This window comes from Rhincodon typus, chromosome 3, assembly GCF_021869965.1.
Source record: "Rhincodon typus isolate 14 chromosome 3, sRhiTyp1.1, whole genome shotgun sequence".
NCBI classification, from domain to species: Eukaryota; Metazoa; Chordata; class Chondrichthyes; order Orectolobiformes; family Rhincodontidae; genus Rhincodon; species Rhincodon typus.
The window spans coordinates 29,604,752-29,631,988 of NC_063334.1; the positions used below are offsets into that span (position 1 = coordinate 29,604,752).

The window sequence follows — 27,237 nt, forward strand, 5'->3', positions numbered from 1 at the left end:
AAACAACTGCACCTCCCAGTCGCGAACCATTTCAACTCCCCCTCCCATTCCTCAGACGACATGTCCATCCTGGGCCTCCTGCAGTGCCACAACGATGCCACCCGAAGGTTGCAGGAACAGCAACTCATATTCCGCTTGGGAACCCTGCAGCCCAATGGTATCAATGTGGATTTCACAAGTTTCAAAATCTCCCCTCCCCCCACCGCATCCCAAAACCAGTCCAACTCGTCCCTGCCTCCCTAACCTGTTCTTCCTCCCACCTATCCCCTCCTCCCACCTCAAGCCGCACCTCCATCTCCTACCGACCAACCTCATCCCGCCCCCTTGACCTGTCCGTCCTCCCTGGACTGACCTATCCCCTTCCTAACTCCCTACCTACACTCACCTTTCCTGGCCCCATCCCCGCCTCTTCGACCTGTTTGTTTCCTCTCCACCTATCCTCTCCTCTATCCCTCTTCTATCCGCCTCCCACTCTCTCCCTATTTATTTCAAAACCCCCTTCCCCTCCCCCTTTTCTGATGAAGGGTCTAGGCCCGAAACGTCAGCCTCTCTGCTCCTATGATGCTGCTTGGCCTGCTGTGTTCATCCAGCCCTGCACCTTGTTGTCTCGGATTCTCCAGCATCTGCAGTTCCTACTATCTCTGATCCAATTAGTGGCAATGTGACAGTGACCAGATAATCTGTTTAAATGACATTCATGAGGAAATAAGTACCGGCTAAGTTGCATCAAAAATCCACAGCTCTTTGAATAGTGCAATGGTGTCCCAACCTTCCACCTGAGAAAGCACATGGGCCAAAGTTAACATCTTATCCAAAAGATAGCACCTCTGTCATTGCAGCACAGGAGTGTCAGCCTAGATTTGTGCCTAGGGCCCTTGGATAGAGCTTGAATTCACAACCTCCTAATGTTGGATGGCACTGTTACACTGGGCCACAGAAAAAAACTGATAAAAGACGCTTGTAAGATTTTGTCCTGGAATGTTGGCTTGTATAACTCTCTTTTTTGTTTTATCATTTACCTACTAAATGCAGATTGTGCCATTGTACAGAATTTCTTTTTGTTCATCTTGCAACAGAACTATGATGTTTGAGTTTAAAATGAGTTATTAATGTTCTAAGCATTTTTCAATCATCCTTGAGAACAGAAAAGTGCCTGTTCTGCTCCCAAAGAAGAATATAGCTTTGTCCAATTGTATTCTCTCTCATAACTATCATTTTACAGCTGTTTAGCAATTAGTGACCTACTGCAGGGAAGACAAGTGGATGACATCGTTGACCGACTTACAGAAATATGGGAAACGCTCTTCAGAGTGCGTGATGATATAAAGGTACAGAAAATAACGTCAGATATTCTTCCAAGGTGTTTTTGCACAGAAAATGCTACTCTGTAGATAAGGTTGAAGATTGTGGTACCCCTCCTGTGTTCCCTCTACATTGTTCGGATGGGCGACACTTGGCAATTAAGATGTGTGGCATAAGGAAAAAACAGGCTATTCGTAAGCAAGGTTCCCTCACCAATCTTAATTGTTTTTATATATAGTGAAGGAAATATTGGCCCCATCAAGTAGGATTATTTTCGGCCATGATGCCACTGAAAATAACCTGTCAACATTGATTTGCAAACAAAAAGTGGCCACTTGCTTGAAATTCTTGAGGATGGTCATCCGAACAACCACAGGCCGGCATGAGCAACTGTCTATATGGGAGAAAATTGATGTGATTAGGAAAATATTATACACTTCAACTTCTTGTGAAAAGTTGAAAATTGAAAATTTCTTGTTGAGGGTGTGAATACCTTTACTCTTCAACTGAGTGATCTAATTTGTTTAACAGGAGTCTGTTCGTAAGGCTGCAGATTCTGCACTTAAAACCTTGAGTAAGGTAAGGGTATTGCTTGTAGTTTGCATACGTCTGGATAGAACTTACTTTATTTTCTGTTACTAGTAGTATGCTATTAAATGAGAGAAAAATTTAAGGCTTTGGTAATCTCGTTAACATTAAACAGTTGAAGCTTCAGGTCTTTGCAGTATTGGATTTTCAACCATCTAGATAGTAAGAGGGCATGTGACTTGTCGAGCCACCATATTTTTCAGATGATGTAGTTTAAAAAATCCCAATGTGTTTCACAGGAGCTAATTTGACATTAAGCGTAGAGCCTCAGTAAAAGCTTGTTTTCCTTTTTATATTCTTAGAGAACACTGAAAACTAACGTTGGTCCCTTGGAGGTTGAGACTGGAGAATTAATAATGGGGAGCAAAGAAATGGCAGAGACTGAATGCGTATTTAGTATCTGTTTTCAATGGTAGAAGACAAAAACAGCATCCTGAGTTTAGTAGAAAATCTAGGAGCTACAGGAGAGGTGTGCCAAAATGGGGAGAGGAACTTAAATCAATCAAAATCAGTGGAGAAAGTAGACTAGGTAAACTAACGGGTCTAAAGCTGACAAATCCCCTAGACTTGAAGATTTGTTTCCATGAATTTTAATACAAGTGTCAGCAGAGTTATTGAATGCATCCTGAGTTTATGGGAAGGTCTTAATGGATTGGAAAATACAAAAGTAACTTTCAAAAAGGAGAGAGACACAAAGCAGGAAACTATACGCCCTTTGCCTAACATCTGTCATTCAAAACATGCTAGAATCCATTGTTAAGAAGGAAATAGCAGGATGTATAGAAAACCATTATCCAATTAGGCAGAATCCACATAGTTTTGTGAAAGAGAAACCCTGTTTGGCAAATTTATTAGATTTCTTTGAGGATATAACAAGCAAGGTGGAGAATAAGAAACCAGTAGATGCCAATAAATTTGGATTTCCAAAGACATTTATTAAATTCTCACATGAATGTCTACCGTACAAGACGAGGTTGCGGATGATATATCCGATTGGGCTTCGTTATTGTTCTCATAGCTCTGAGCTGACGTGAAGTCATGAGGGGTGTGTGGACAAAGACTTCCCATGTTGATGAAGGGCAAGAGAGTGGCTAAGACTCTTGTGCATTTGGTATAAAGTGAATATTTTCAAAATTTCAGTTATAAAGAAGTTAATATGCTTTCTCTGCCACTGTGGCTAAGTTGTTTTCTTTCATAGGTGTGCATACGTATCTGTGAACCTTCCAATGGTGCTGCTGGTCAGCAAGTTATTGCTGTGCTTTTACCTTGCTTGTTGGAGAAAGGCATTATGAGCCCTGTGACAGAAGTTCAATCCCTAAGGTATGTACTTCTATACCATGAAATCACAGTGGAGGAGCAAAAAAATTGAGTCACCTTCAATAATTTATCTAAGTCTTGAATAGACCTAACATCTTAATTCTGTAGTGAGCACAGGTATAAAGAAATTAGAAGCAGGAATAGGCAATTTGATCCTTTGAGGCTGCTCCACCATTCATCAAGATCAGAGTTAATCTGTTTATGATCTTTCCTGCCTGTCTTCCATAACACTTAATTCCCTTATCTATCAAAAGGTTATTTAACACAGCCTTGAATAAATTCAATGATTCAGGCTTCACTGCCTTCTAGATTGGAGAATTCCACAAACTAGCAACTCTGAGAGAAAAATATTCTCCATATTTGTTTTAAAAAGGAAACCCTTTTACAAGAGAGAACTTCCTCCCTGTATACAGCAAATCAAATCCCCTCAGATTCTTAGATGATTCAATAAGATCACTTCTCATTTGTCTAAACCCCAGTGGCTATAGGCCCAACTTGTTCAATCTTTCTTCAGGAGTCTTTCATCTCAGGAATAAGCCCAGTTAACTTTCTGAATAGCTTCTAATGCAATTATTCTTTCAAAAAGGAGACTTAAACTGGACGCAGTGATCTCGGTAAGACCCTGTGCAGCTGCAGTAAAACATCCCAACAACTATATTCCATCTCCCTTCCATTAAGCACTAACATCCCATTTGGCATCATAATCACGTGCTGTACCTATATGCTACCTTCTTGTGATTCATGTGCCAGGTCATCCAGATCCCACTTTACTGCTGAGTTCTACAATCTCTTTACATTTGAGTAGTGTAATGCTCTTCAGTTCTTTCTCCCAAAGTGGATAATTTCACATTTTCCCATGTTACAATCCATGTGCCAACCTTTTGCTCACTCACTTAACCTGTCCATATTTCTCGTCCTCACCTCTTCTTAACTTACTTTCCTACTTGGCGTTGTCAGCAAATTCGCTTGCAATGTGTTTGATTTCTTCATTCAAGTCATTAATAAAGATTTTAAATAGTTTGGCCTTCAGTGCTGATCCCTGGGGATTCCACTAGTTACAGTTTGCTGATCTGAAAAAGATCCTTTTAACCCTAATCTCTGTTTCCTGTTAGTTAATCAATTCTTTTTGCAAAGCCACATTGACTCTGCCTAATTCCATTATATAATTTTCTAAGCATCTTGCTATAACCTCCTCAGTAATTCATTCTAGCAATTTCCTTTGACAGATGTTAGGATAGCTGGCCTGCAGTTTCCTACTTTGTATCTCTGTCCTTTCTTTTCTCCTCCTTTCTTGGATGATGTGATATATTTGTTGTTTTCCACTCTGCTGGGACCATTGTTGAGTCTAAGGAATTTTGGAAGATTAGAACCAGTAACTCCAATACCTTGAAATACTTAAGACCTGAGGGTGCAGGCCATTGGGACCTGGGGACTTGTCAGTGTTTAGGTCTGTTAGTATTCACAGTTCCTTTTCTATGGTGATGATTATTTTTATTCTCTCCCTTTTCATCTTTCAATTTTCAAATATCTTTGGGAGGTTTTCTGCAGTGAAGACAGTTGAATGAATGTCATTAGTGTTGTGAAATATTCAAAAAGAGATACGGTTGGTTATATATTATGCTTTAAAGAAAGTTTCACGTAATCAGTACTATTTGGTCTTTTTCATTCACCCTTCCGACATTGTTGGACCTAAGTTTCCATCAGGTTTTCAAAATGAAATAGAAGCAGAAAATTCTTGAGATGCTCAGCAGCTCTGGCAGCATTTGTGGAAGAGAAACGAATAATGTTTCAGATTTGATGGCCTTTCATTAGAAAGGCAGCACGGTGGCTCAGTGGTTAGCATTGATGCCTCACAGCGCCAGGAACCTGGGTTTGATTCCACCCTTGGGCAACTGTCTGTGTGGAGTTTGCACATTCTCCCCGTGTCTGCATGTGTTTCCTCCCACGGTCCAAAAATGTGCAGGTTAGGGGGATTGGCCAAGCTAAATTGCTCATAGTGTCAAAGGATGTGCAGATTAAGTGGATTAGCTGAGGGGAGTGCAGGGGTATAGGGATAGGGTGGGGGAGGGGGTGTGGATCTGCATGGGCGTTCAGAGGGTTGGTGTAGACTTGATGGCCCAAATGTCCTGCTTCTGCCCTGTGGGGATTCTATGAAGAGAATTGGGAAAGGTTGGAATTTAACAGGTTCCAGCAAGTAAAAAGATGGAAAAAGGAATAAAAGGGTAGGTCAGTGGTAGAATGGAAGGCAGGAGAGATTGGTGACCACATGGTAGGTACTGGAAGGCCAAAGAGAGTGGAAAAGGAACAAGTGAAAAAGCAAAAATTATGTCTGGAGAAGGTGTGAATGGTCAAACCACAAATAGCTGTCTTCCAAAAGCTAAAGAGGAAAACCAAAATCAACAAAGAGAAAGGAAGCAAAACAGGACCAGACACTGCAGTTTGAGACTGCTGAGCTCAGTGGTGAGATGGTGGGAACAGATTTTAATTGGGAGAATTTCCCAAATAAGAATGAAATAAACATTCTTTAGCATTTGCAAATATTAAAAGAAACAGAAGTAGGTAAACTGGTGGAGTGTTTATAACAATTTGAACTGATTGTCATTTGAGAAAATGATTTGATTCTGGCAGATTTAACAGAACTTTAAGGTGGTTAGACATCAGGGCCTGATAACGTAAACTCAAGGCCAGTGGAAGGAAGTCAAAATGGTGAAAAACAATAGGCCCTGACAACTTTTACAGCCTCCTTAGATAGATAGCGTGTTCTGGGACTCTGGAGCATAACCAGTGTAGCACCAATTCAGAAATGGAAAGATGATGGCACCTGATTAGACTAATAAGTCGGTGAAAATTCATAATCTATGGTTTAGAATCAAATTTTTGCATTTCAAATCTATAATAATTAGTACAACCAGTGTGAATTTATCAAAAAGAAATCATTTGAAAAAGCATCTGAAATGAATTTTCAGAAGCTATTCACTAAAATGTCTCTCAGGTAACTTGATGGAGAAATTAGAAATATGGTATAGAAGGAAATTTAGCAAATTGAATGGAAAATCGGTTGAGCAAGGAACAAAGGATTAGGGTCAACGTGCATTTCATGTAATGGAAGCGGCTTATCCTAGATCTGAGGTGATGATCACGGCCGTTTTTAATCATTTTCATGGAGTGTAAATTATGCGGGCTCAGACACACAGCAAGACAGCAACCAAAATTTGGTGGTAATATGAGAATTTTTGGCAAACGCGAAGTGGTTGCAAAAGACATCAGCAGAACATCGAATGGCTAACAGAATATACGGGCCATTGATATTTGAACAATTTCAACTGCTACAGAGAAGGCCAAGAAGAGATTTAATCAAGATTTTAGGTTCCATTAAGTTGCACAAGTAAAGGCTATTTGTTTTGTCCAGATGTGCCAAGATCATTAACTTCAGATTTAGTTCTTAAATAAGTTCAGGAAGGGGTTTATATTTAATTAGCAAACTATATTGCTATGCAGTTTGGATTTGTTTTGACTTAGCACTAAAATGTAGCTTCTCTTATCCCCACTGAGAACTTGACATTTGTTGGCAATGTTCCAATCTGCTTAGAGTACCTATGTCACTTTGTGCATTCCTCTTCAATTTTGTAAAGCTCATAAGGATATAATTACGAAAAATGTGTTGAGGTTGGTTGGCTCGCCGAGCTGGTTTGTTGTTCTGCAGACGTTTCGTTACCGTGCTTGGTAACATCCTCAGTGCAGCCTCTGATGAAGGCGAAAAATGTGTTGTAATCAAGTAAAGTGATTTATATTTTCTAGATACTTCAATTTTATTAGAATGTAATTTTCATCAGTAATCAATCTGTTTTCTTTAAATAGTATCAATACCCTTGTGAAAATTAGCAAAAACGCAGGGACACTGTTAAAGCCACATGCAGCAAGACTTATCCCCACCTTGTTGGAATCACTAAGTGTTCTTGAGCCACAGGTCCTCAATTATTTGAGTCTACGTGCTACAGAACAAGAAAAGGTGAAGTATGATATTGAATTTATATTGTACCGTCTGTTTTGTAATAAGTTTGCTTGACTTAATGAACATTTTGTTTTTTTATGTTAATATTAGGCTACTATGGACAGTGCCAGACTTAGTGCAGCTAAATCGTCTCCAATGATGGAGACCATCAACATGGTAGGTACAAAAAGCTGAAGTTTAATTGTTATGTTAATCTGCAGACCAAACGAAACTGTCTTGGCTAAGATCTGACATAATTTTGAATATTGGTGATATAGTAGTATATATTTGCAAAATTCTGGTTTTAAAATTACCCCTTCCACAAGTCTAATCATTTCTCTTGGTTAATATAGAAGATAGGAGCAGGAGTAGGCCATTTGACCTCTCAAGTCTGCTGCACCATTCAGTACAGAACGTCATCGAACTCAATACCCTAGTCCTGGCCTTCACCTTATCCACTGAGCCTTTTTAGCTACAGAACTACATCTACCTCCTTTTTGAAAACACACAATGTTTCGGCCTGAACCACTTTCTGTGGTTGCAAATTCCACAGGCTTACCACTCTCTGGGTGAAGAAATTCTCCTCAGCTCAGCCCTAAAAGGCTTACCCCAATCCTTAAAATGTGCCCCTGATTCTGGACTCCCCAACCATTGGGAACATCCTTCTTGCGTCTAACCTGCCTAGTCCTGTTAGAATTTTATAGATTCCTATGTCCCTGTCACTTTTCTAAACTCCAATGAACACAATCCTACCCAACTCAATCTCTCCTTGTGTGTAAGCCTTGCTCAATTTGGTAAATCTTCTCTCACTCCCTCTATAGCAAGAACATCTTTCCTCTGATAAGGACCAAAACTGTATACAGTACTCCAGGTGTGGCCCCACCAATACCTTGTATCATTTCAGAAAAACATCCTTGTTCCTGTACTCAAATCTTCTCTCTATGAAGGCCAACACACAGTTTGCCTTCTTTTACTGTTTGCTGCTTTTGGGCGGGCACTTTCAGCAACTGGTGCACAAGGGCACTCATTGAGCATTCCCCTCTCTCAATTTACAACTAATCAAAAAATAATCTACCTTCCTATTTTTTGCTACCAAAGTGAATAACCCCACATTTATCCACATAATGCTAAGTCTGCCATGTATTTGCCCACTCACTCAGCCTGTCCAAATCACAGGTCACTTTCCACACAGGTTTGTGTCATCTTCAAATTCTGGGATGTTGTATTTAGTTCCCTCATCTAAATCATTAACATATATTGTGAATAGCTGGGGTCCCAATACCAATCCCTGTAGTACCCCATTAGTCACTGCTTGCCATTCAGAGAAAGATCCATTTGATCCCACTCTGTTTTCTTTCTGATAGCCAATTTTCAGTCCATCTCAAAACACAACCCCCAATCCCATGTGTTTTAATTTTACACATTAGTCTCTTACATGGGACTTTGTCAAAAGCTTTCTGAAAGTCCAAATAAACCACATCTATTGGCTTTCCTGATCAACTCTGCTAGTTGTACTCTCAAAGAATTCTGGTAGATTTGTCTGGCATGATTTCCTTTTTGAAAATCCATGCTGACTGCGTCTGATTCTATCACCATTTTCCAGTTGCCCTGCTACACAATCCTTGATGGTGGACTCTAGCATCTTCCTCACAACGAACGTCAGTCTCATTGATCTATAATTCCCTGTTTTCTCTCTACTTCCATTCTTTAATAGTCAGATTACATTAGCTAGCCTCCATCTATAAGAAGTGTTCCAGAGTCTAAAGAATCTTGGAAGATGACTACCAATACATCTACTATTTCTAGGTGCAGTTTCTTGACAACTCTGGGATGCAGATTATCAGGCCCTGGGGATTTGTCAGCCTTCAATTGCACCAATTTCTCCAACACCAATTCTCTACTAATATAGATTTGCTTCACTTCCTCCCTCTTACCATGCCCTGTGTTCCCCATCATTTCTGATACATTATTAGTGTCCAACTTTGTGAAGACAAAAGCACAGTATGAATTTAGATTGTCAGCCATTTCTTTGTTCCCTATTATAAATTTCCCCGTTTCTGACTGTAAGGGAGCTACATTAGTTTTCAACAATCTTTTTCTTTACATACTTTATGATCTTATGTGCTCTTTGACAATATTAAAGTCACACTATTTACCCCGTCTACAAGATTAATAATTAAGAATTTACAATTCACAACTGACAACATGAGAGGTATGTTTCCATTCTTGCCTGAATCTTTTGTGTTTTATAGTGTCTCCAACATCTAGATGCTTCTGTTCTCGGAGAATTAGTCCCAAAGTTGTGCGAACTGCTGAGGAGTGGCGTTGGCCTTGGAACCAAAGTGAGTCTTAAAATACGACAAAAAGATACATGCAACAAATATAGTTAGTCATGCTTGTATGTTAATCTTAAACACACTTGCATAATTCTAAGTATCCCTCATAAATTGAATGCGTGGACTGCTGAGAAACCAACAACCTGCTTTTTGAATATCCATGTTGCTTCATCTGTGAGATTTAGTGCCCTTAACTACTCATTGTGATGAGCCCATCAGCATTGTAGCAGTGAAAAGGCAAAGTATTTACCTAGTATTTTAATGAGATTATTCCCCTTTGCCTTCAGTGGATAAATCTGCCACCCTGTGTAAAACCTAATCATGTAAAGTGTAAAATTTATAACTTGAATTTGGATTATAGAAGGAGGTCATTAAGCCAGTTGTGTCCATATGACTTCTCTGCAAGAATTACTCAGCAATTACCACTATTTTGCCTTCAGAATCCTGCAATTCTTTTTTTCTCTTGAGATAATTATCCAACTCCCTTTGGAAAGCCACAATTCAGTTTGCTTCCCTCACACTCATAGTCAACACACTCCAGATCATGGTGTAAAATTGTTTTTTTTTCTCATGTCATCATTGCTTCTTCTGCCATTCATCTTAAAGTACGTCCTTTATTTCTCAAACCTTTTTTCAGAGAGAAATGTTTCACACTGAATAAGCTTTCTAGACCCTTGCGATTTTGAACGCTTGTCTCAAATCTCTCAACCTTCTTTAAAGAGAACAGTTGCATCTGCTCCAGTCTGTGCTCATAACTCAAGTCTCTTGTGCTCAGGACAATTCTCATAATCTTTTCTGCACACTTTCCAGTGTTTTCACAAACTTCTTAGAGTACGATGCCTAGAACCAGATAGAATTCTAAGAATTCCTGGTCTCTGTCACATTGACTGATTTCAGTTGGGTTGATGTTAGGTAAGAGTGTTGCAATTGGCTCCAGTAACATTTGGTTCAGTAGTATTTATTATGTAATCCCTGCTGAAAGGTGCACGTGTAATAAAGTGCTGTAATACTACTTCCTTCACACTCTCTCCTAGACTCCATAGTGTCTCACATCTTCCCAAAAAGCTACAATCCAGGCTAATGAATGAAAAATGCTTATGAGTTAAATATTGGAGAATTACAAGTGTCTGTGCAATTGCCCATTGAGATTGGTTAGCTCAGTTGGTGGTTGGCCGGTTTGTGACTCAAATGATGCTGATGCATGTGTTCAGTCCCCACATTGACCTGAGGTCATTATGAAGGACTATCTTTGCCAACCTCTTCCCCTTGTTTGAGACGTGGTGACCCTTGGGTTAAACCACTGCCAATCATCTCTCTCTCTAAGAGAGTAGCCCTGTGGTCCTGTAGGACTATGACGACTTTGACTTTACCTTTATCCCCAGCAAAAGTTAGCATCTTCAAATTGAGGCACAGAGGAACTTGAGAGAAGTAATCTGGAAGTTATTTTCTTCATTCCTAATGTAATTTTGGAGACTGTTGCTTTGATATGTAATTATATACCTATGATGCCTTTCAGTATCATTTGTTAATTAAAACCATCAATTTATCATCTTCAATGAATATGATCAAAATGCTAATCTTAATGGTTAATCTGCTGTTCTAATTTACAGGGAGGTTGTGCCCATGTGGTAGTTTTTTTGACAACCAAATGTCCACAAGATTTAAATACTTATGCAGGTTAGTATAAAGACTCATTACTGCATGGAGCTTATTTTCATAGAATCCCCATAGTGTGGAAGCAGGCCACTTGGCCCATCAAGTCCACACTGACCCTCTGAAGAGCATCCCACCCAGACCCACCGCCATACCCTATCCCTGTAACCCTGCATCTCCCATGACCAGTCCACCTAGCCTGCACATCCCTGGACATTATGAGGCAATTTAACATGGTCAATCCACCTAACCTGCACATCTTTGGACTGTGGGAGGAAACTGGAGCACCTGGAGGAAACCCACACAGACATAGGGAGAATGTGCAAACTCCACACAGAGTCACATAAGGTTGGAATCGAACCTAGGTCCCTGGGACTGAGGCAGCAGTGCTAACCACTGAGCCATTGCACCACCGTAAATTTTAGGAGAACACTACATTAGGTTTATAAGTATAATTATTTAACTCTCATCTGTTTTCCGTATTGAATTCATGAAATCACAAATGGAGGCCATTTGGCCGAACATGGCTGTGCCAGCTCTTTGAAAGGGCCAACCAGTTAGTACCCTTCTCTTTCCCTGTTACTGAGGCAAAACTTCCTCTTCAAAGTATTCAGTTCTTTTTGGAAGTTTCTATTGAATCCACTTACATCAGACATTCCAAATTATATAAATGTGCTTCCGAAGTCAGGTGATTACATTTGCTGTCTTTTTTTTTAATGTTTCCTAAACACTTGAGTTGAAAAGAAATTGTTACAACAGTGAGAAAGAAACTATGCACCTCAAAAAGGACAAATTAGTTGAGTGAAACGGGAAAGTATTTGTATTGTCTGATTCCGTTGTAACATTGTTTTCTCTCATGGCTGACAGGTAAATTGATGAGTGCCCTGTTATCCGGTTTAAATGATCGTAGCAGTGTCATAAGAAAAGCATACGCTGTGGCAATAGGTCATTTGATTCGGGTAAGCATCAACAGTATTTTATGGATGCTAATAACATGCACTTGGATGGTACACCTTACAGAATTAAAGTTGGTTGAGAGAGTCCGTAACTTTGTAAAGATTGCTGATCTGTGTAACTAATGGTCAGAAACTGGAACCAAAGCAAACAGACCATTAGGTTGCACAAATAGAACAATCTAACATAAAAGAGCAGTGGATGATTAAATTTGGAAATCTGTTTCCAATTTTGGTTCCCTTACGTGCTGAGTAATGTAGGAGCAAAGTTCAAAAACTTGTTCTCTTGGATGATCCACAATTTAAAAGTCTTAAATTATTCAGACGGCTTAAAAGACTTGCATTAGAAATCCTTCTAGAAATGTGTAGAATTTGGGATGATTCGATAACAGTGTGCAAATATGTTAAAGGATTTGACTGTGTTCTTCTTAACCAGTTCCTCCTAATAGGTGGAGGAAGCCCAGAAGCAGTGCAGTCATACATGTACATTACAAAGGGGAAAGACTAGTTTAGACATTGAACAGATCTTTTTTTCTTACCCCCAACCTGCACAGGATGTTGGACTAAGAGAACAAGCTGCTAGCTCAAGTGATGAATGCGTGCACTCTGCACGTCCAGTCCTGTTTCTCGCTAAATATTACAAAATGTCAATAAATAAAAGGTTAATTGATCTGTGCAGTCCTGTGAAGTAGTTTAGATTGCTTAATTTCAAAGAGGATCTTCCCAGATTGTTTTATTATTGTTGTCCTGATTGGCCTTGTGATTTCTTTTCCAACTCCCCCAGGAGATCACAGTACTGATGTCAATGGATAGGCATGCTTGTGGGATGGTTGCCTAATCATGACATTAAGTATTCTGTGTGGTTGGCTTAATGCACTGCGTGTTCTTTTCCTCCCTGTCGATTTTGTATATTTATATTTCACATGATTCTTTTAATAATCCAGGACTATTATCTTACAGACAGCACGGACTAATAGCACTGAAAAGCTATTTCAAAAACTCAACACTTGGTACCTTGAAAAAGATGGTAAATATATCTGTCTGAGCTATATCTCCTGTTGATATTTCTAATGGAGATTTCCATGTAAATTTTATCCGACCACAGTTGCACTGGTTTGCCATTGTTGTCAGCAATTTGCAGTCTTATAGGACTCTAAATTTCTTTGAGTGCTTAGTTGCTTGTCAGGTGTTTCAGTCATAAATACAGATGAGGCCAAATTGGAGCCTGGTGACAGAGTGGTTCAGTTTAATAGGAATATTAGACTAAAGTAAAGGAAGATATTAATAAACTTGCTCAGATTATGTGTAATCGGTAAATGCACTTCAATATCGATAAATGTGAGAGAGGACATTCTGTTAGGAATAATAAGATTACATGCACAACGGAAAATAACTAAATGGAGAAAAGGAAGGGAAGACTGGAGGTGCAGATTCACAAATCACAAAGTAAATTGCAAAGGTGAAGAATATATATCCACCATTTCTAAAATTAAAACTATTTCAGCTTTATAAAATGCTGAATAAAGCAAGGCATTTGACAGACAGGTACGTAGGCCTCTCAGGTATAATGAAAGCATGAAAGGCAATATGAAGAGAGAATCTAAGGAAACATTAGAACAAACATTAAACTTTACACAAATAGATCGTTACAAATTGCAAAATGTTAGGCTCAAAACCTGAGAGAAAAGAGTTGAGAGTTAGTGTATAGTGATCAGAAATTAATAGGCATACTGAAGTATTTCCCTTCAAGACTTCTCTCGCATAAAATAAAGGCATTGGTGAGAAGGTGAAATCTGAATTGCTTTAATTTCTATTGAAGAACTATTGTAATAAAAGTAACATTTAATTCTATATAAGATCTATAGCAACTGACTAATGCTTTGTGTCTTGCACTCTGTTTACGGTTGACCTTCATCGTTAATAGCTGTTGAAACCAATGAACTATAACTTAACAACAGAGTGGTTGCTAAGCTGAAAACAGCAGTTGTTTTATTTAAAAGCACAAGAATGGACTTCAGGAAAAAAAAACTTTTAGCTATTATACACGATGTAATGGAAAAGGTTGAAAATGGAAGTGCAGTTGATGTGTACAAAGCATGTCAAATGACGATTTATAATGTACTACATAATAGACTTGGATTCAAGGGGCAGAGAGAGAGTAGATATGCAATGGCAAACAGACAGCAAGCTGAAAGTAGTGGTGAGTGATTTTTTTCCCCCAAGATTGGTGGCAAGTCTACAGTGGTTATTTGCAGATGAAATAAAATGCAGAAATGTAAAGAATGAGAATGGTGATGGGCTTCAGAAGGATCAAATCAATTTGGTGAAATGTACCAGGATATAGCAGTACACAGAAGAGTGTGCAGTGTTATAGTTTGATAGAATGAGAAGAGGCCATCTAGAGGTAATGATACCTTTTCTCTCAGGTTTTGAGCATAACATTTTGCAATTTGTAATGATCTGTTTGTGTAAACTTTAATGTTTGTTCTAATATCTCCTTAGATTCTCTCTTCATATTGCCTATCATGCTTTCATTATACCTGAGTGGCCTAGGTACCTGTCTGTCAAATGCCTTTCTTTATTCAGCACTTTATAAAGCTGAAATAGTTTTATTTTTAGAAATGGTGGATATATATTCTTCACCTTTGCAACTTTGTGATTTGTGAATCTGCACCCCCCCAGTCTTCCCTTTCTTTTCTCCATTTAGTTATTTTCCGTAGTGCATGTAATCTTATTATTGTAGAGAGGGTATAGGAACAGAGACACAGGAGGTATATGAACATAAATTTTAGCAGCAAGACAAATTGCTGTTTTAAAAATAAGTAATACAGCCTTATCTTGATAACCAGAGGCATAACGTGCAAAAACAAGGATGTTATACTAAACCTTTGTAAATTATTGGTTAAGTGCCAACTGGAGCATTGTATCTTATTCTTGGTGATATACTTAAGGAAGGATGGCATAGCCTTAGAGAAGATCCAGAGTGGATTTACCAGGATGTGAACTTCAGTTATAGAGGAGCTTCTTATTAGAGCAATGAAAATTAAGGAGAGATTTCATAGAGGGCACTGAGGTAGTAAATAAGAAGAAATTGTTTCCATTAGCAAAATAATTAATAACCAGATTTATGGTAACTGGCAAAAGAATCAAAGGTGAGACAAGGAAAAATAATTTTGCATAGAGTTATGATCTGGAATGTGGTACCTGAGAGCATGGTGAAAGCAAATTGAGTAGTAGCTTGTCAAAGGGAATTAGATAAACACAAGAGCAAATTTTGCAGTACTGTGGGGAAAAGTCAGGCAAGTGAGACTAATTGGATGCCTGTTTCTAAAAACCTAGCACAAAGATGAACAGAATGGCCTCCTCCCGTGGTGTATTGTTCTGTGTGGGTTTACCCTTTGCACTAGCATATTTCTGTTAATTTTTAAATAGGTAGATGCTGAAAAGAGAGACGATTTGAATTTGGAAACTATTTTTGTACTCTGAAAGAGTATGAAGCAGTACATGTATCTTTCTGGGGATCTGTAAGAGCAAGTGATTTAACTAAATAATGTCCATTGTCCAATTAACAGTTTTAAGGAATTGGCATATCTTCTGCATTTTCAGAGCAAGTCTATCGATCGGCGTGTGCCCTGACAGTACATGCAATTGCGCGTCATAGTCCTGATGTAATCAAGCACCATGCAGCCGTCGCCTTGCCCCTTGCATTTCTTGGAATGCATGAAATCACAGATGAAGATAAAGGGGAAACCAATGAGTCTGACCTCTGGACTGAAGTATGGCAAGAAAATGTACCTGGTAAAAAAAAGCCTTCATTTATACAAGTTTAAATCTGTTCAGTATACAAGATATCCTTGTTTTTAAACAGAGTGTTAGGATTGCACATTCTTCAGATACCGGAGCAGACTGCCTGTAAGCAGCAAGACCTGGATAACATCCAGGTTTGGGCTGGTAACTGGAAAGAAACATTTGAATCAAACTAGCATCAGACACTGACCAATTCAAATAAGAGATATTCTCATCATCTTCCCACTGACATTCAGTGGCATTACTATCACTATCCACTCTACTACCAAAATTCTGGGAGCTGCTATTGACCAGGAACTGAACTGGACCAACCAAATAAATACTGTGGCTATAAGAGCAGGTTAGAAGCTAGGAATTCAATGTAGCAAGTCACAATTGATAAGTTGTCTTGCCTTTGAAGAAAAAATATTTGTAACAGTCTTTAGCTTCAAAAGGAAGTTGCTAAAAAGACAACAGTGGATACACAACTGGGTTATTGACTAGAATAGGCATGACTGAGTGCCTTCAGATGTGTCAAACTGTAAGAGTTAAACAGTTTGACCATTGTCTGAAACTACAATTCAATTATTACCTGATCCTTTGTATCCACTATTTGATGTAACTTCTTGATATTTCATGATTTATTGCTCAAAAAAATCAACATTTTTATGCTTCTCCATTCTATAATTTGTATTTTCTGATCTTCACAGCAAATTGTCTGCATCTTCCCTTGTAACCAAATACCACTTGTGGTTGGCCTCTTTCTATCTCTGTTATACCCTCTCTTCTACTCCTTCATCACTACATTTGTCCTCCTACCACTGTCTCCCTCCCCGGCCCAGACAGGCTGTATTTGTTAATGAGATCAGGACATTGCTGAGTTCAGCATTTTATGCCTGTCCACTTCATCTTTGAGGAGGTGGTGTTGAGCTGCTTTCTTAAACCACTGCTGTCGATGTGGTACATGCACACCCACATTGCAGAAGGGAATGGAGTTCCAGGATTTTGACCCAGTGACAGTAAAAAAAAATGTGATAAATTTCTTGACATTTGGAAGAAAACTTGCAGATGATAATTCCAATGTGTGTACTCTGCTTGTTCTAGCAGGTGGTGCTGTCAAAGAAGCTGCTGCAAGTTGCTGCAGTCTGTCTTCTGGAGGTACACACAGCTATCACTGTACAGCAGCGGTGGAAGGCGTTCTGATCAAGGCTGCTTTTGTCCTGGATAACATAGAGCTTCATGTGTGTTGTTGGAGTTGCAATTGGGCAGAATTCTGTCACACTTCTGACTTGTGCCTTACAGGTGGTGGAAAGGCTTTGGGGAATCAGGAAGTAAGTTACTTGCTGCAGAATTCCCAGCCTCTGACCTGCTCTTGTAGCCACAGAATTTATATGGCTGGTCCATGATGCTTCTCAGAATATTGGGGTGGTGGTTTGGTGATGTTGATCCTTTTGAATGTCAAGAGGAAACAACCAGACACTCATTGGATCATGTCAATACCATGTAATAAATGTTACTTGCTATTTAGAAGCAATAATGTTGTCCAGGTCTTAATGTAAGCAGGGACAGACTAGGAGAGAAGGTCAGTAATGAAACAACTGAAGATGGTTGAGCTTAGGACACTGCCCTGAGGAACTCCTGCAACAATGTTCAACAACCACAACCATCTTCCTTCTTGCTAGGTATCACTCTAATCAGTGGAGATTTTCTCTGATTTCCATTATAACCAGATTGCTTAATGTTACACTTGGTGCAATACTGCTTTGAAGACAAGAACAGTTATTCTAACCTCTGTGTTTTGTCCATATTTGGAGAAAGGCTGTGTTGAGGTTCAAAGCCTCGCAAAACCCAACCTGGGCATCATGATAGGATTATTGCTAAGTAAGTGCTGCTTGATAGCCCTGTTGACAACACTTTACACTGATTAATGATTAAGCGGAAACTGGGACCAGATTGGGTTTGTCCTGTTTTTTGTAGACAGGATTTACCTGTGAAGTTTTATACATTGTTGAGTGGATTACAGCATTTTACTTCTATTGGAACAGCCTGAAAGGGGACAAGGCTAGATCTGGATTGTAAATCTTCAGACAGAATCTAATCTGGGCCTAAACCTTAACCATTTTTTGACATATGGGGTGATTTGAATTGGATAAAGACTGGGATCTGTGTTGGTAACATCTCTGGAGGAGTTGAAGATGGATTCTTCACTTTGGACTTCTAACTGAAGATGGTTTACAGTACTTTACATGTTTATTGTTTACTTACAGCATCAGCCAGAGTGATGGCAGACAAAAGGCAATCAGAAGTATGATTACAGCTTTGTGTTTTGATATATTTGCAGAAATAATTGACTTGGTATTTATCTGCACTTAATTGCCAAAATAGTGTATCAAGCTATACTTGGCTGCGCCATTTTAGAGAACCAGTTTTTGTATTTGTGATTTGCACTGACAGGTTGATACTTGTGCTTTGTTTGTAGGCAGTTTTGGTGGAATACGATTATACATGGAAGAATTGATTGTTATTACACAAAAGGCACTGCAATCCCAATCATGGAAGATGAAAGCACAAGGGGCAACTGCTATGGCATCCATTGCCAAACAACAAGCGGGCTCTTTGGTTCCACCGTACTTGGGACTGATATTGAATGCACTTTTACAAGGAATGTCTGGTCGAACGTGGACAGGAAAGGTAGAACATCTCATTTAATTCCACATTACAGAATTGTATTTTCTTTAAGAAACGTGACTTAAGGACACATGGTTTCAGAAAAGATCTTAATAAGTAGATGTTACTTTGTATTTAAAATATCCTCTCTTGGGACAAATTTGGTGTACCAATTTCTTAATCCAACCTATTTCACCTCTTCTCTGTTTTACACTTTTCTACTAATGATTATAGGAAATATGCAAATGGCTGTAGAACTTCACAGCTCTGAATGAGATTGCTGCCTATATCTGCTATTTAAAGTTTATGTCCTGTGTAATTGCTTTTGTGATCATGTATAGCAGTGAGACTTTACTGTAGAGTTTTATAGACCCATAGTCAAAGGAGGTAAAGATAAAGCCGCAAAGTCAGATTCTACCTTAGAAACTGTCCTTTCTGGGTACCTAGAAAGACATTTCTTTGTATGCTAGAAGCAGTGTAGGGATGCACCCCAGGGCTGACAAATAGTTATTAGCAAAGCCTGGAGAAACTTGAACTTTTCAAAGTAAAAAATAGAGAAGTTCTTAGAGGAATATAATATTGTTAAGGAAATGGAAAATGTAAACTTGGAATATTAGTTCAAACTAAATTGCAGAACAAGGGAAAAGAAGGTAGTTTCATACTGATTCTGGGAGATTTTTCCTTTGCAGTGAGGGATACAAAACATGTAGAATATACTTCAAGATTATATTAGTGCTGGCAGAATGAGTGCAATCTCTTAAACAATTGAATGCTGCAGTGAGAAGATTTTAAGCTGGATGGATTGATCAGGATGAGCTGAATGGATACCGTCACCTTAAGTTATCAACAATAAGGGTAGCATCACTGAAAGAACTGGTACTGGTATAGCAAAGTCAAAGGGGCAGAATTCTCTAAGAATTTTTTCCTTCTTTCAGGAGGAACTGCTGAAAGCTGTTGACAGTGTGGTGGTTGCATGCAGGTAAACATTAAGTAGGAGTGCATTATGATTTATTTCATTCTTATTCTCTTATAATAAGTCAAGAATCATGAAAGGTAATATTATGTGCAGTCTGCCAACACAATTTCTGTTCAAAGTGATCCACTGTAGCATTGTGTTTTATCCTTCAAATTTTGTATCTAGTGCAGAGTTGCAGAAAGCAGTGCCTGACCAGCCCAGTATAGATGCAATCATTCAGGTCATGTTAAAAGAGTGTCACAAGGAAAATCTCCGGTACAAGATGCTTGCTTTGAAAAGCACTGCCAACATATTGCAAGCCACAAAAGAAGACCGTTTCAAAGATTTGGTGGATATTCTGTTTCCTGTTATTAAAAAGGTAATTTAGTTGCACATATGGAAGCCCACAACCCTGATGAGAGAACAGTAACCAGTGGTAGTTATGAAAAGGTTTGAAGGTTCATAGATTTGGTGGTACTGAAATTTACTTAACTTTTTGTTAATTACTAGCAAGTAGAGTAGATGTTTGTTTTTACATTTGTTTTTAAAACACGTCATTTAGTGGAGTTGATGGCATAGTGGTATTGTCACTGGATGAGTAATCCGGAACTCCAGGCTAATAATCTGGGGACATCGATTCAGATCGGAAATTTGAATAAAAAGTTAGTCTAATGGAAAATCTCAAATTGTTTGTCATAAAAACCCATCTTTCTATTGTTCATTCACATGGACATCACTAGCCAGGCCAGAATTTATTGCCAATCCCTAATTGCCTAAAGGGCAATTGAGAATCAACCACATTACTGTTGTGGGTGTAGAGACACGTAGGCCAGACCAGGTAAAGATAACCGATTTCCTTCTCTAAAGGTCATTAGTGAACCAGATGGGTTTTTTTCCTGACAATTGGCAATGGTTTCATGGTCATCATTAGATTTCTTTTTTCTTGAATTCTTTCTTGAAACCCAGACCATTATCTGGGTTTCTGGATTAATAGTCTAGCGATAATGCCACTAGGCCATTTGTTTTCCCTAACTGGTTCACTAAATGTCCTTAAGTTGACTGCCTTCTGTGCAATTAGAGATGGGTTGCCCTCTGTGCAATGAGAGATGGGTAATAAATGTTACATTTAACCAGTGCAGCTCGCATCCCCTGACTGAATAAAAACATTTGTTATGTTATGAAATTGAGAAATATTGCCCAAAGTTCTAAGTATAGTTTTGTTATTGAAAACAGCTATTCCCTAAATGCATTGTTTATGCAATGCTAACAGCCTTTTCTGTTTCTTCCTTTCTCAATATCCTTAAATACCCTACTTGTTTCTTCCAATTCTTCTTGAACAGTCAGATTATCCTCTGCGCATTGATTCCAAACTTGTTACTTCAACCATCGCCGGACTTGCCTCATCACCTTTGACTGCAAAGGATGCATCTTAATCACTTAAGTTCTATTTTCTTTCATATCAGAATGTCGTTTCCCTTCAAAAGCTTGTATCTATTGGAAATCCAAGTCTGTTCAGAGAGATATTGAGGCTGGGTCATTAAATATAATCAAAGCTGAGATCAATATTTGAAATAAAGACGAGCCAGTGATTATTGTGACAGGTTTGCTGACAGGAAAATGGACCAGCTAGGGTCTAGGCCCGAAAAGTCAGCTTTCCTGCTCCTCTGATGCTGCTTGGCCTGCTGTGTTCATCCAGCTCTACATTTTGTTATCTCAGCTATGACTTATTTGAATGGCAGAATAGTCTCAAGGCCAAATAATCTAGGCCTGCTGCTATTTCCTATATTCTTAAGGTGAATTTTTTCTTTTTTTTTTAAAAGAGTACAGCAGCTGGATCTTCCAGGGAAGATGATCATGAGGAGGAGGAGGAGAAAGAGAAGGAGCTGCGAATGGAATACCTGCTTTGTGCTTTTGAAACTCTCGGAAAAGCATGGCCTAGCACTCCAGAAACACAAGGTAGGATTTGACAAAATGCTCATTCCTAAAGTATGAATGTATATGTTAGGAGCAGGAGGTCCTTATGCCTGTTCTACCATTTAATAAGATTGTGACTGATCTGATCGTGGTCAGTCCTAACCTGCATTCTTAGAAACTTCAAATATTTTAAAAAGATGAATTGATTATAGTTTTGTGCTGTTCATGGACAGCAGTACAGTTAGACCATTTACTATTTATCATGGCTTTCAGTGTTGTGTTCTTTGAAGATACACAATGAGTGTTTTTAAAAAAGGCTATTGAGTTATCTGTGTGTACTTCTTTTCTATAACTTTTGTTCATCTTTTGCTTCAAGCTTCTTTTCATTGAAAATTTCCTTCTCCATAAGGAATTTTCAGTGTAAAGTTTTCATACTGTAATTGGTAGTTCTACGATGCACTGATTTGAATCTGTGCTATATAGAAACAAGTATCTCCCAAGCATCAGTCTTTCTTTGCTTGTCAAATGCCTACAGGCTTTGTTATTTCACTACAGAATATTAAACAGCAGATATATATAAAAAAGGGCAAAGTTTGTCTGATGAAAATGGAATCTGAACGTTGGTTCAGTTATCTCCATCATTTCACACCACATCAGCTAAAGACTATATTTGGTCTTGGTAGGTATGTTATGCCATAGGAAAAGCACCCATTTAGTAAATAGGTTTTTGCCCATTTTAAAATGTTCCATAATTTTGTTAAACACAGATCATTGTGAGGTGCTGTCTTGAATAATTGCTAAACTGAACTAAAGTTTAGTTTGAGCATTATTTGGTAATGTATTAACGAAAATGTCTTTGTCTTTCTGCAGCTCAGTACCGTTTAGAAATGTGTCAATTAATGTGTGAAAGACTAAAGTTGAGTACGTGGAAAATTCAACTCGGCGTGCTTCAAGCCATGAACTCCTACTTCCAAGGGTAAAATAAATGCACCTTTTTGAACGTGCAGTTTTAGCATCTAATTTATAAGAACTCCATTGATGAACTGCTTCAAAAAAAATTAATAACAGAGTAATGTCCCTGTAGCTTGTTGCTTCTAGGCCAAGACAACAGAGATGCAAGTGCATTGACTGAAATTCTGAAAGATACTTGCTCAGCACTCACATTTCCATTAGGTATGTTCACATAAAAGTAATGAACTTACAAGGTTCAAGTAAAATTTTTAACAAAATCTTTCAGGTTTTTAAGTTTTCCCTCTTTTCCAGAAAACAAGAGCTACTCGTCAGTACGGGCAGAAGCTTTATCAATATTGGAACTTCTGTTTAAACAACTGGATGGTAAGCATTTTATAATTATTTATCCAACAGTGCAAGACAATCATTGCCATTATCTGAAATAGGCTTCAGCAAGTTAAAAATTACATGTGCTCCTTGGCCAAATTTTTCACGTGATGTATTGTCATTGGCCCATCTGTTGCCAATCTCTAATAGCCTTTGAGAAGATCGTTGTAAGCTACCTTCTAACTTAGTGTTTCCGCTGCACCATATTAAAGAGCAGTTAAGAGTAAGCCGCAATTCTGCGGGTCTGGAGTCCAACGTAGGCCAGACTGGGTAGGGTGGCAGATTTCCTTCCCTCAAAGGGCTCAGTGAACCAGATGAGTTGTTACAAGAACCTGATAGTTTCCTGGCAACCATTACTGATACTTTTATTCCGTATTTCTTGATTGGATTTAAATTTCAACAGCTGTTATGGTCATATTTGAATGTGTATCTCTGGAAAATTAATCTAAGCTTCTGAGTTACTAATACAGGAGCATGATGAGTGTTCTACATCTTCATTTATGTTTGGCATCCCTCCCACAAAGTACTTATAAGTGCACTCGTTTCTAGATAGGGTTCATGATAATATCTCCATTGAGCAGCAGTCACACAGCAGCCAAGTTGTCACAACAACACCGTGTCCTGTGTTAAATTCTGTGGATGTGTAAAGGTAGTGCATATTGAATAGATTGGTATCTCACAGCTATGAAATTTTAAAGGGAACATTGGTGTTCTCCATTGGGATAAAAAATTGTCTTTAAAACAAGGTGTAGTTGGTTTAGTATCTTTTAGTTCATAAGTAATAGATTTTTAATTTCTTTTCTTAAAAAAAACACTTCAGTTTATCTAAATTTAATGGACTAAGTACAGAACAATATTTTTCCCAAAGAATTTTTCAACAATTTCTCTGGTCCCCATATCAGGATGCAACTCAGCATTGCCAGAAGGTACTTCCTGTTGTCTGAAAGTCTAAGGATACCAATTTGTGAGGTCCCGAATTAATCATGTTTGCATCAGCACCAGCAGCCCCACAAAAGCTCCATTAGACAGCTATCCTTGTGATTTCATACACAAATTCCATCTTCACTACCAAAGAAGTGTTTGTTTGAAATGTAGTCACTGTCGTAGGAAACAAGGCAGTCAAAATGCACAAAGCAGGCTCCCATCAACATCAGTTTGATGGCCAGATAATTTGATTTTTGTGATAACCAGATAATCTGGATTTTGTTGTGATGTTGATTAACAGATACCCCAACGCAAGTGGGAATAACACAATTGCACTTCTTTGAAATATTGTCCCAAGTGCTTTTGCATCCACCTAAACAGACAGATGGAACCTCAGTTTAATGTCTCGTCCAAAAGGTGACTTTTCTAGCAATGCAGCACACTGAGTACTGCACTCCAAAGTGTCAGTTTTGACTTCTGTGTTTGAGCATTGGACTGGGAGTTGACCCCAAGACCCTGTGATCCAGAGGCAAGAGTGCTACCAGTGAATCAAGGCCTACACACAGTACCTTGGATATTTTCTCTAAATGCCAGTAGGTCAAATGTTGTTTTACAGTTTGCTTGCTAAAATCTGATTATTTTTTCAGAAACAAATCAGTGGGCAACTTTGACATCGGAGAAGAGGGACATCATTCTTAAGTCCCTAACCAGCATGGAATCGGACAAAAGGCCAGAACTGAAAGACAAGGCCTTGGCCCTTAAGAAACATCTTGCAAATCTCCCGTAATCCTGCTGTGACCCATGTTCTGCAATGGAATGACTTCACCTGAGGATTTGACAACCCAAAATCTGGCTATCCTGTCTGGATCTATAAAATCTAAAATATTGTTTCCGGTGTTGTTGGGTTGGCCTTTTCAGAGTGTAAAACTGATGCTATACCTGCTGTTCAGAAGAGTGGAAAGAGTAGTGAATTCCCTTCTCAGATATGGGTTTATGCATACATTCATATAAGCCTACATTTTGCAGATTTTCATTTTTGCACAATAAAGCAGGAAAATGCAGAAACTGAGGGGTTACGGTCATGGAACAGCTAGTTAATGCATATGTCAAAACAGTGGTTCAAAATTGAGGGCAAGGTGCATGTATCTGCACCAAACGCATTCTGTTGAAAATACTTGGGTTTAGTTAGTATCAGGTCTGGTAAAGCTAAATGTTAGGCTAATAAATTGCAATATGAAGACATGTAAATCGTTAAATTCTAAACCATCCAGCACACTGCTATCATAGGTGCGCCATTCCTCCATCCTTTATGTCATTGTATTCTGCCATTAAAATGATATTTCTAACATGTTAAATAGGTTTTAACTTGTATATTACTCCTGTCACTCCTGTACGCACAAAATACACTCTGAAATGCAATCCAGACATTAACTCTTAGTGGTAATTCCAGCACTTGTTCGTGTTGCCAGCATTTTGTTCCTGTTCAGCTGAATTAAAGTTTAGCATAATCTATTTTTATGCCCGCATTTCATTCAAATGTTTTTTGTTGGGTTGCATTTCTACATAATTTGAGCACTGGGTAGATATTAATGAATGCCTTGTTGTTGATGTACCGCCATTACTGCCGTGGTGGATTTATCCATTTCACCATTAACTTGTGAAAAGGAAGTGGTGTCAACTAGGAATCCAGCATTCACCATATGCTTCACACTTGAGTTTGGGACAAAACATCTACTGCATGTGAAGTGTTCTGTTGTGCTTGTAACTCTAGCAAACCAATAATTTCATCAAACATATAACCGACTATAAAGATCACATGTATATCCTTAAAGCTCACCTTTACTGTATTTGTGTCACAAATTGCAAATTAATTATTTGGATTGATTAAATTGAATTTGAGGTTGTTCACTTAGTTATTTAGATTATAACCTGGATTCTTTAAGCCTCTCCTTTCAAATGTTTTTAGTTGCTTGCTATAAAAATTAAAATTCTGTAAATTAATCTTTCAGACTATAATCTCAACATTCTGGGCTTTTTCTTTAAAACTCAGTCCTATGTAAAGCAGCCTTAAGGGATCCACCTTGATGATATAGCTAGTGCGAGGAGCCCTCCTGACTTGTCATCAGTACTCTGTAATTAAGAATGGTGATGTTCACCTTTCATGAGACAGATATAGATAAGAAGAAAGTGGTGAATAATTATTCTCATTCCCAATCATACTTGTTATTTAAACAATAAGTGGTAGTGAATGCTTCTGTAGATCATATGCACTTTTACAGGAAATAAGGGAATTAATGAATAACAATTTCAAATGTATTAACGTTTTTGCCAAATGGTAGAACGCACCCTAGCTGAGCTTAAGGGTTTGATAACAGTGCCTATTGGTTACTCAGATCCTCCAATACCTAGTTAATTTTAGTTAGGTCCTAGTTAAGTTCCAATGGAGCATCTCCCAGAAGAGGCAGTGATTGTCCAGCTCCTTGAATTGTGCTTCGTAAGTCAGTGCTAATGTGTGATGGTGAGAGATCTGCAATGGAGAGTTTAAAACTTTAAAAATTCAATAAATAAAATGTGGTCTTTGTTTGAAATATAGTTATTCATCTAGCTGAATGAAATATAGACTTGTAATTGATATTGGGTTGTCCTTACTGTTGTATGGTACTGTACATGACAATTTGTTTACTGAATGAAATGTCACTTAAGATTATCTGCGTTTTAGAATTCTTGATTGTTTTGAACTAAACTCAATGTCTTGTGATCAGAAAAGAGATTGGTGTGAACATGCCAGCCACAGCCAAGGAGAATGTGGCCTTCCTCAAGTTTTCTACAAGAACGATTGCACTATTTTACTAACTTTGAACACTGTTACCTTGCCCTGTGTGGGCATTGACTTGCTGCTGCAACCATTCACTGGTGAAGCTTTGTAATGAAAATTAAATCTGCTTTTGTTCGACTGTCAAGTTCTCGACATAATTTTTTTTTGCAAGAGAAACTGCAACTTGAATTGGCCAACATGCAAAAGAGCAAGATTTTAATTCTCAAACAACCCTGATGTAAACCTACAGATGCATACATGATTAAAAATTAATTTTGAATTGATTGTGTCCCTGGGGTACAGGTACTCTGGTCAGAATTAGCTACTCCAGCCACTAGTGCCAGTTTAATCCTGGAGCTAAAAGATTTGGAAGGAATTGTGATTCCTGTGACAATCTCATTTGAATTTATGTAGCACCTGTAGTGTATGCTTGATTCGGCACAGTTATAATATATATTCTACCTATAAGAGGGGTTTGTAAATATTAGGGATTCAGTGTGTTTAAGAGTGATTTAAGAGTTAAGGATTGAAAGAATATACTTTTGGAACCCTTGAAAGAATGTCCAATGGAATTGTCCTTGCATGATGTGTATAATAATGTTTTGTTGGGGTTTTTCATGGAATCTTACTTATGGTTGAGAAGAAGATGAATATAGGCACTTTAAGATTGCCAAAATCAATAAACGCTCTTGTGCTGA

General features: G+C 38.4%; 1 protein-coding gene across 1 annotated transcript in view; it reads left to right on the plus strand.

Annotated features, from left to right (window-relative positions):
* Positions 1–27,237, plus strand: part of ecpas (Ecm29 proteasome adaptor and scaffold) — a 90,717-nt gene extending 63,480 nt beyond the window's left edge. The window contains exons 31-48 of the mRNA XM_048621275.1: positions 1,223–1,328; positions 1,834–1,881; positions 3,089–3,210; positions 7,066–7,216; positions 7,310–7,375; positions 9,451–9,540; positions 11,145–11,211; positions 12,055–12,146; positions 13,101–13,167; positions 15,747–15,938; positions 18,406–18,617; positions 19,529–19,572; positions 19,735–19,927; positions 21,369–21,504; positions 22,333–22,438; positions 22,547–22,635; positions 22,726–22,797; positions 24,372–27,237. Of these exons, the coding sequence (XP_048477232.1) occupies positions 1,223–1,328; positions 1,834–1,881; positions 3,089–3,210; positions 7,066–7,216; positions 7,310–7,375; positions 9,451–9,540; positions 11,145–11,211; positions 12,055–12,146; positions 13,101–13,167; positions 15,747–15,938; positions 18,406–18,617; positions 19,529–19,572; positions 19,735–19,927; positions 21,369–21,504; positions 22,333–22,438; positions 22,547–22,635; positions 22,726–22,797; positions 24,372–24,511 (1,993 nt within the window). The 3' untranslated portion in view covers positions 24,512–27,237. The remainder of the gene's footprint in view (positions 1–1,222; positions 1,329–1,833; positions 1,882–3,088; positions 3,211–7,065; positions 7,217–7,309; positions 7,376–9,450; positions 9,541–11,144; positions 11,212–12,054; positions 12,147–13,100; positions 13,168–15,746; positions 15,939–18,405; positions 18,618–19,528; positions 19,573–19,734; positions 19,928–21,368; positions 21,505–22,332; positions 22,439–22,546; positions 22,636–22,725; positions 22,798–24,371) is intronic.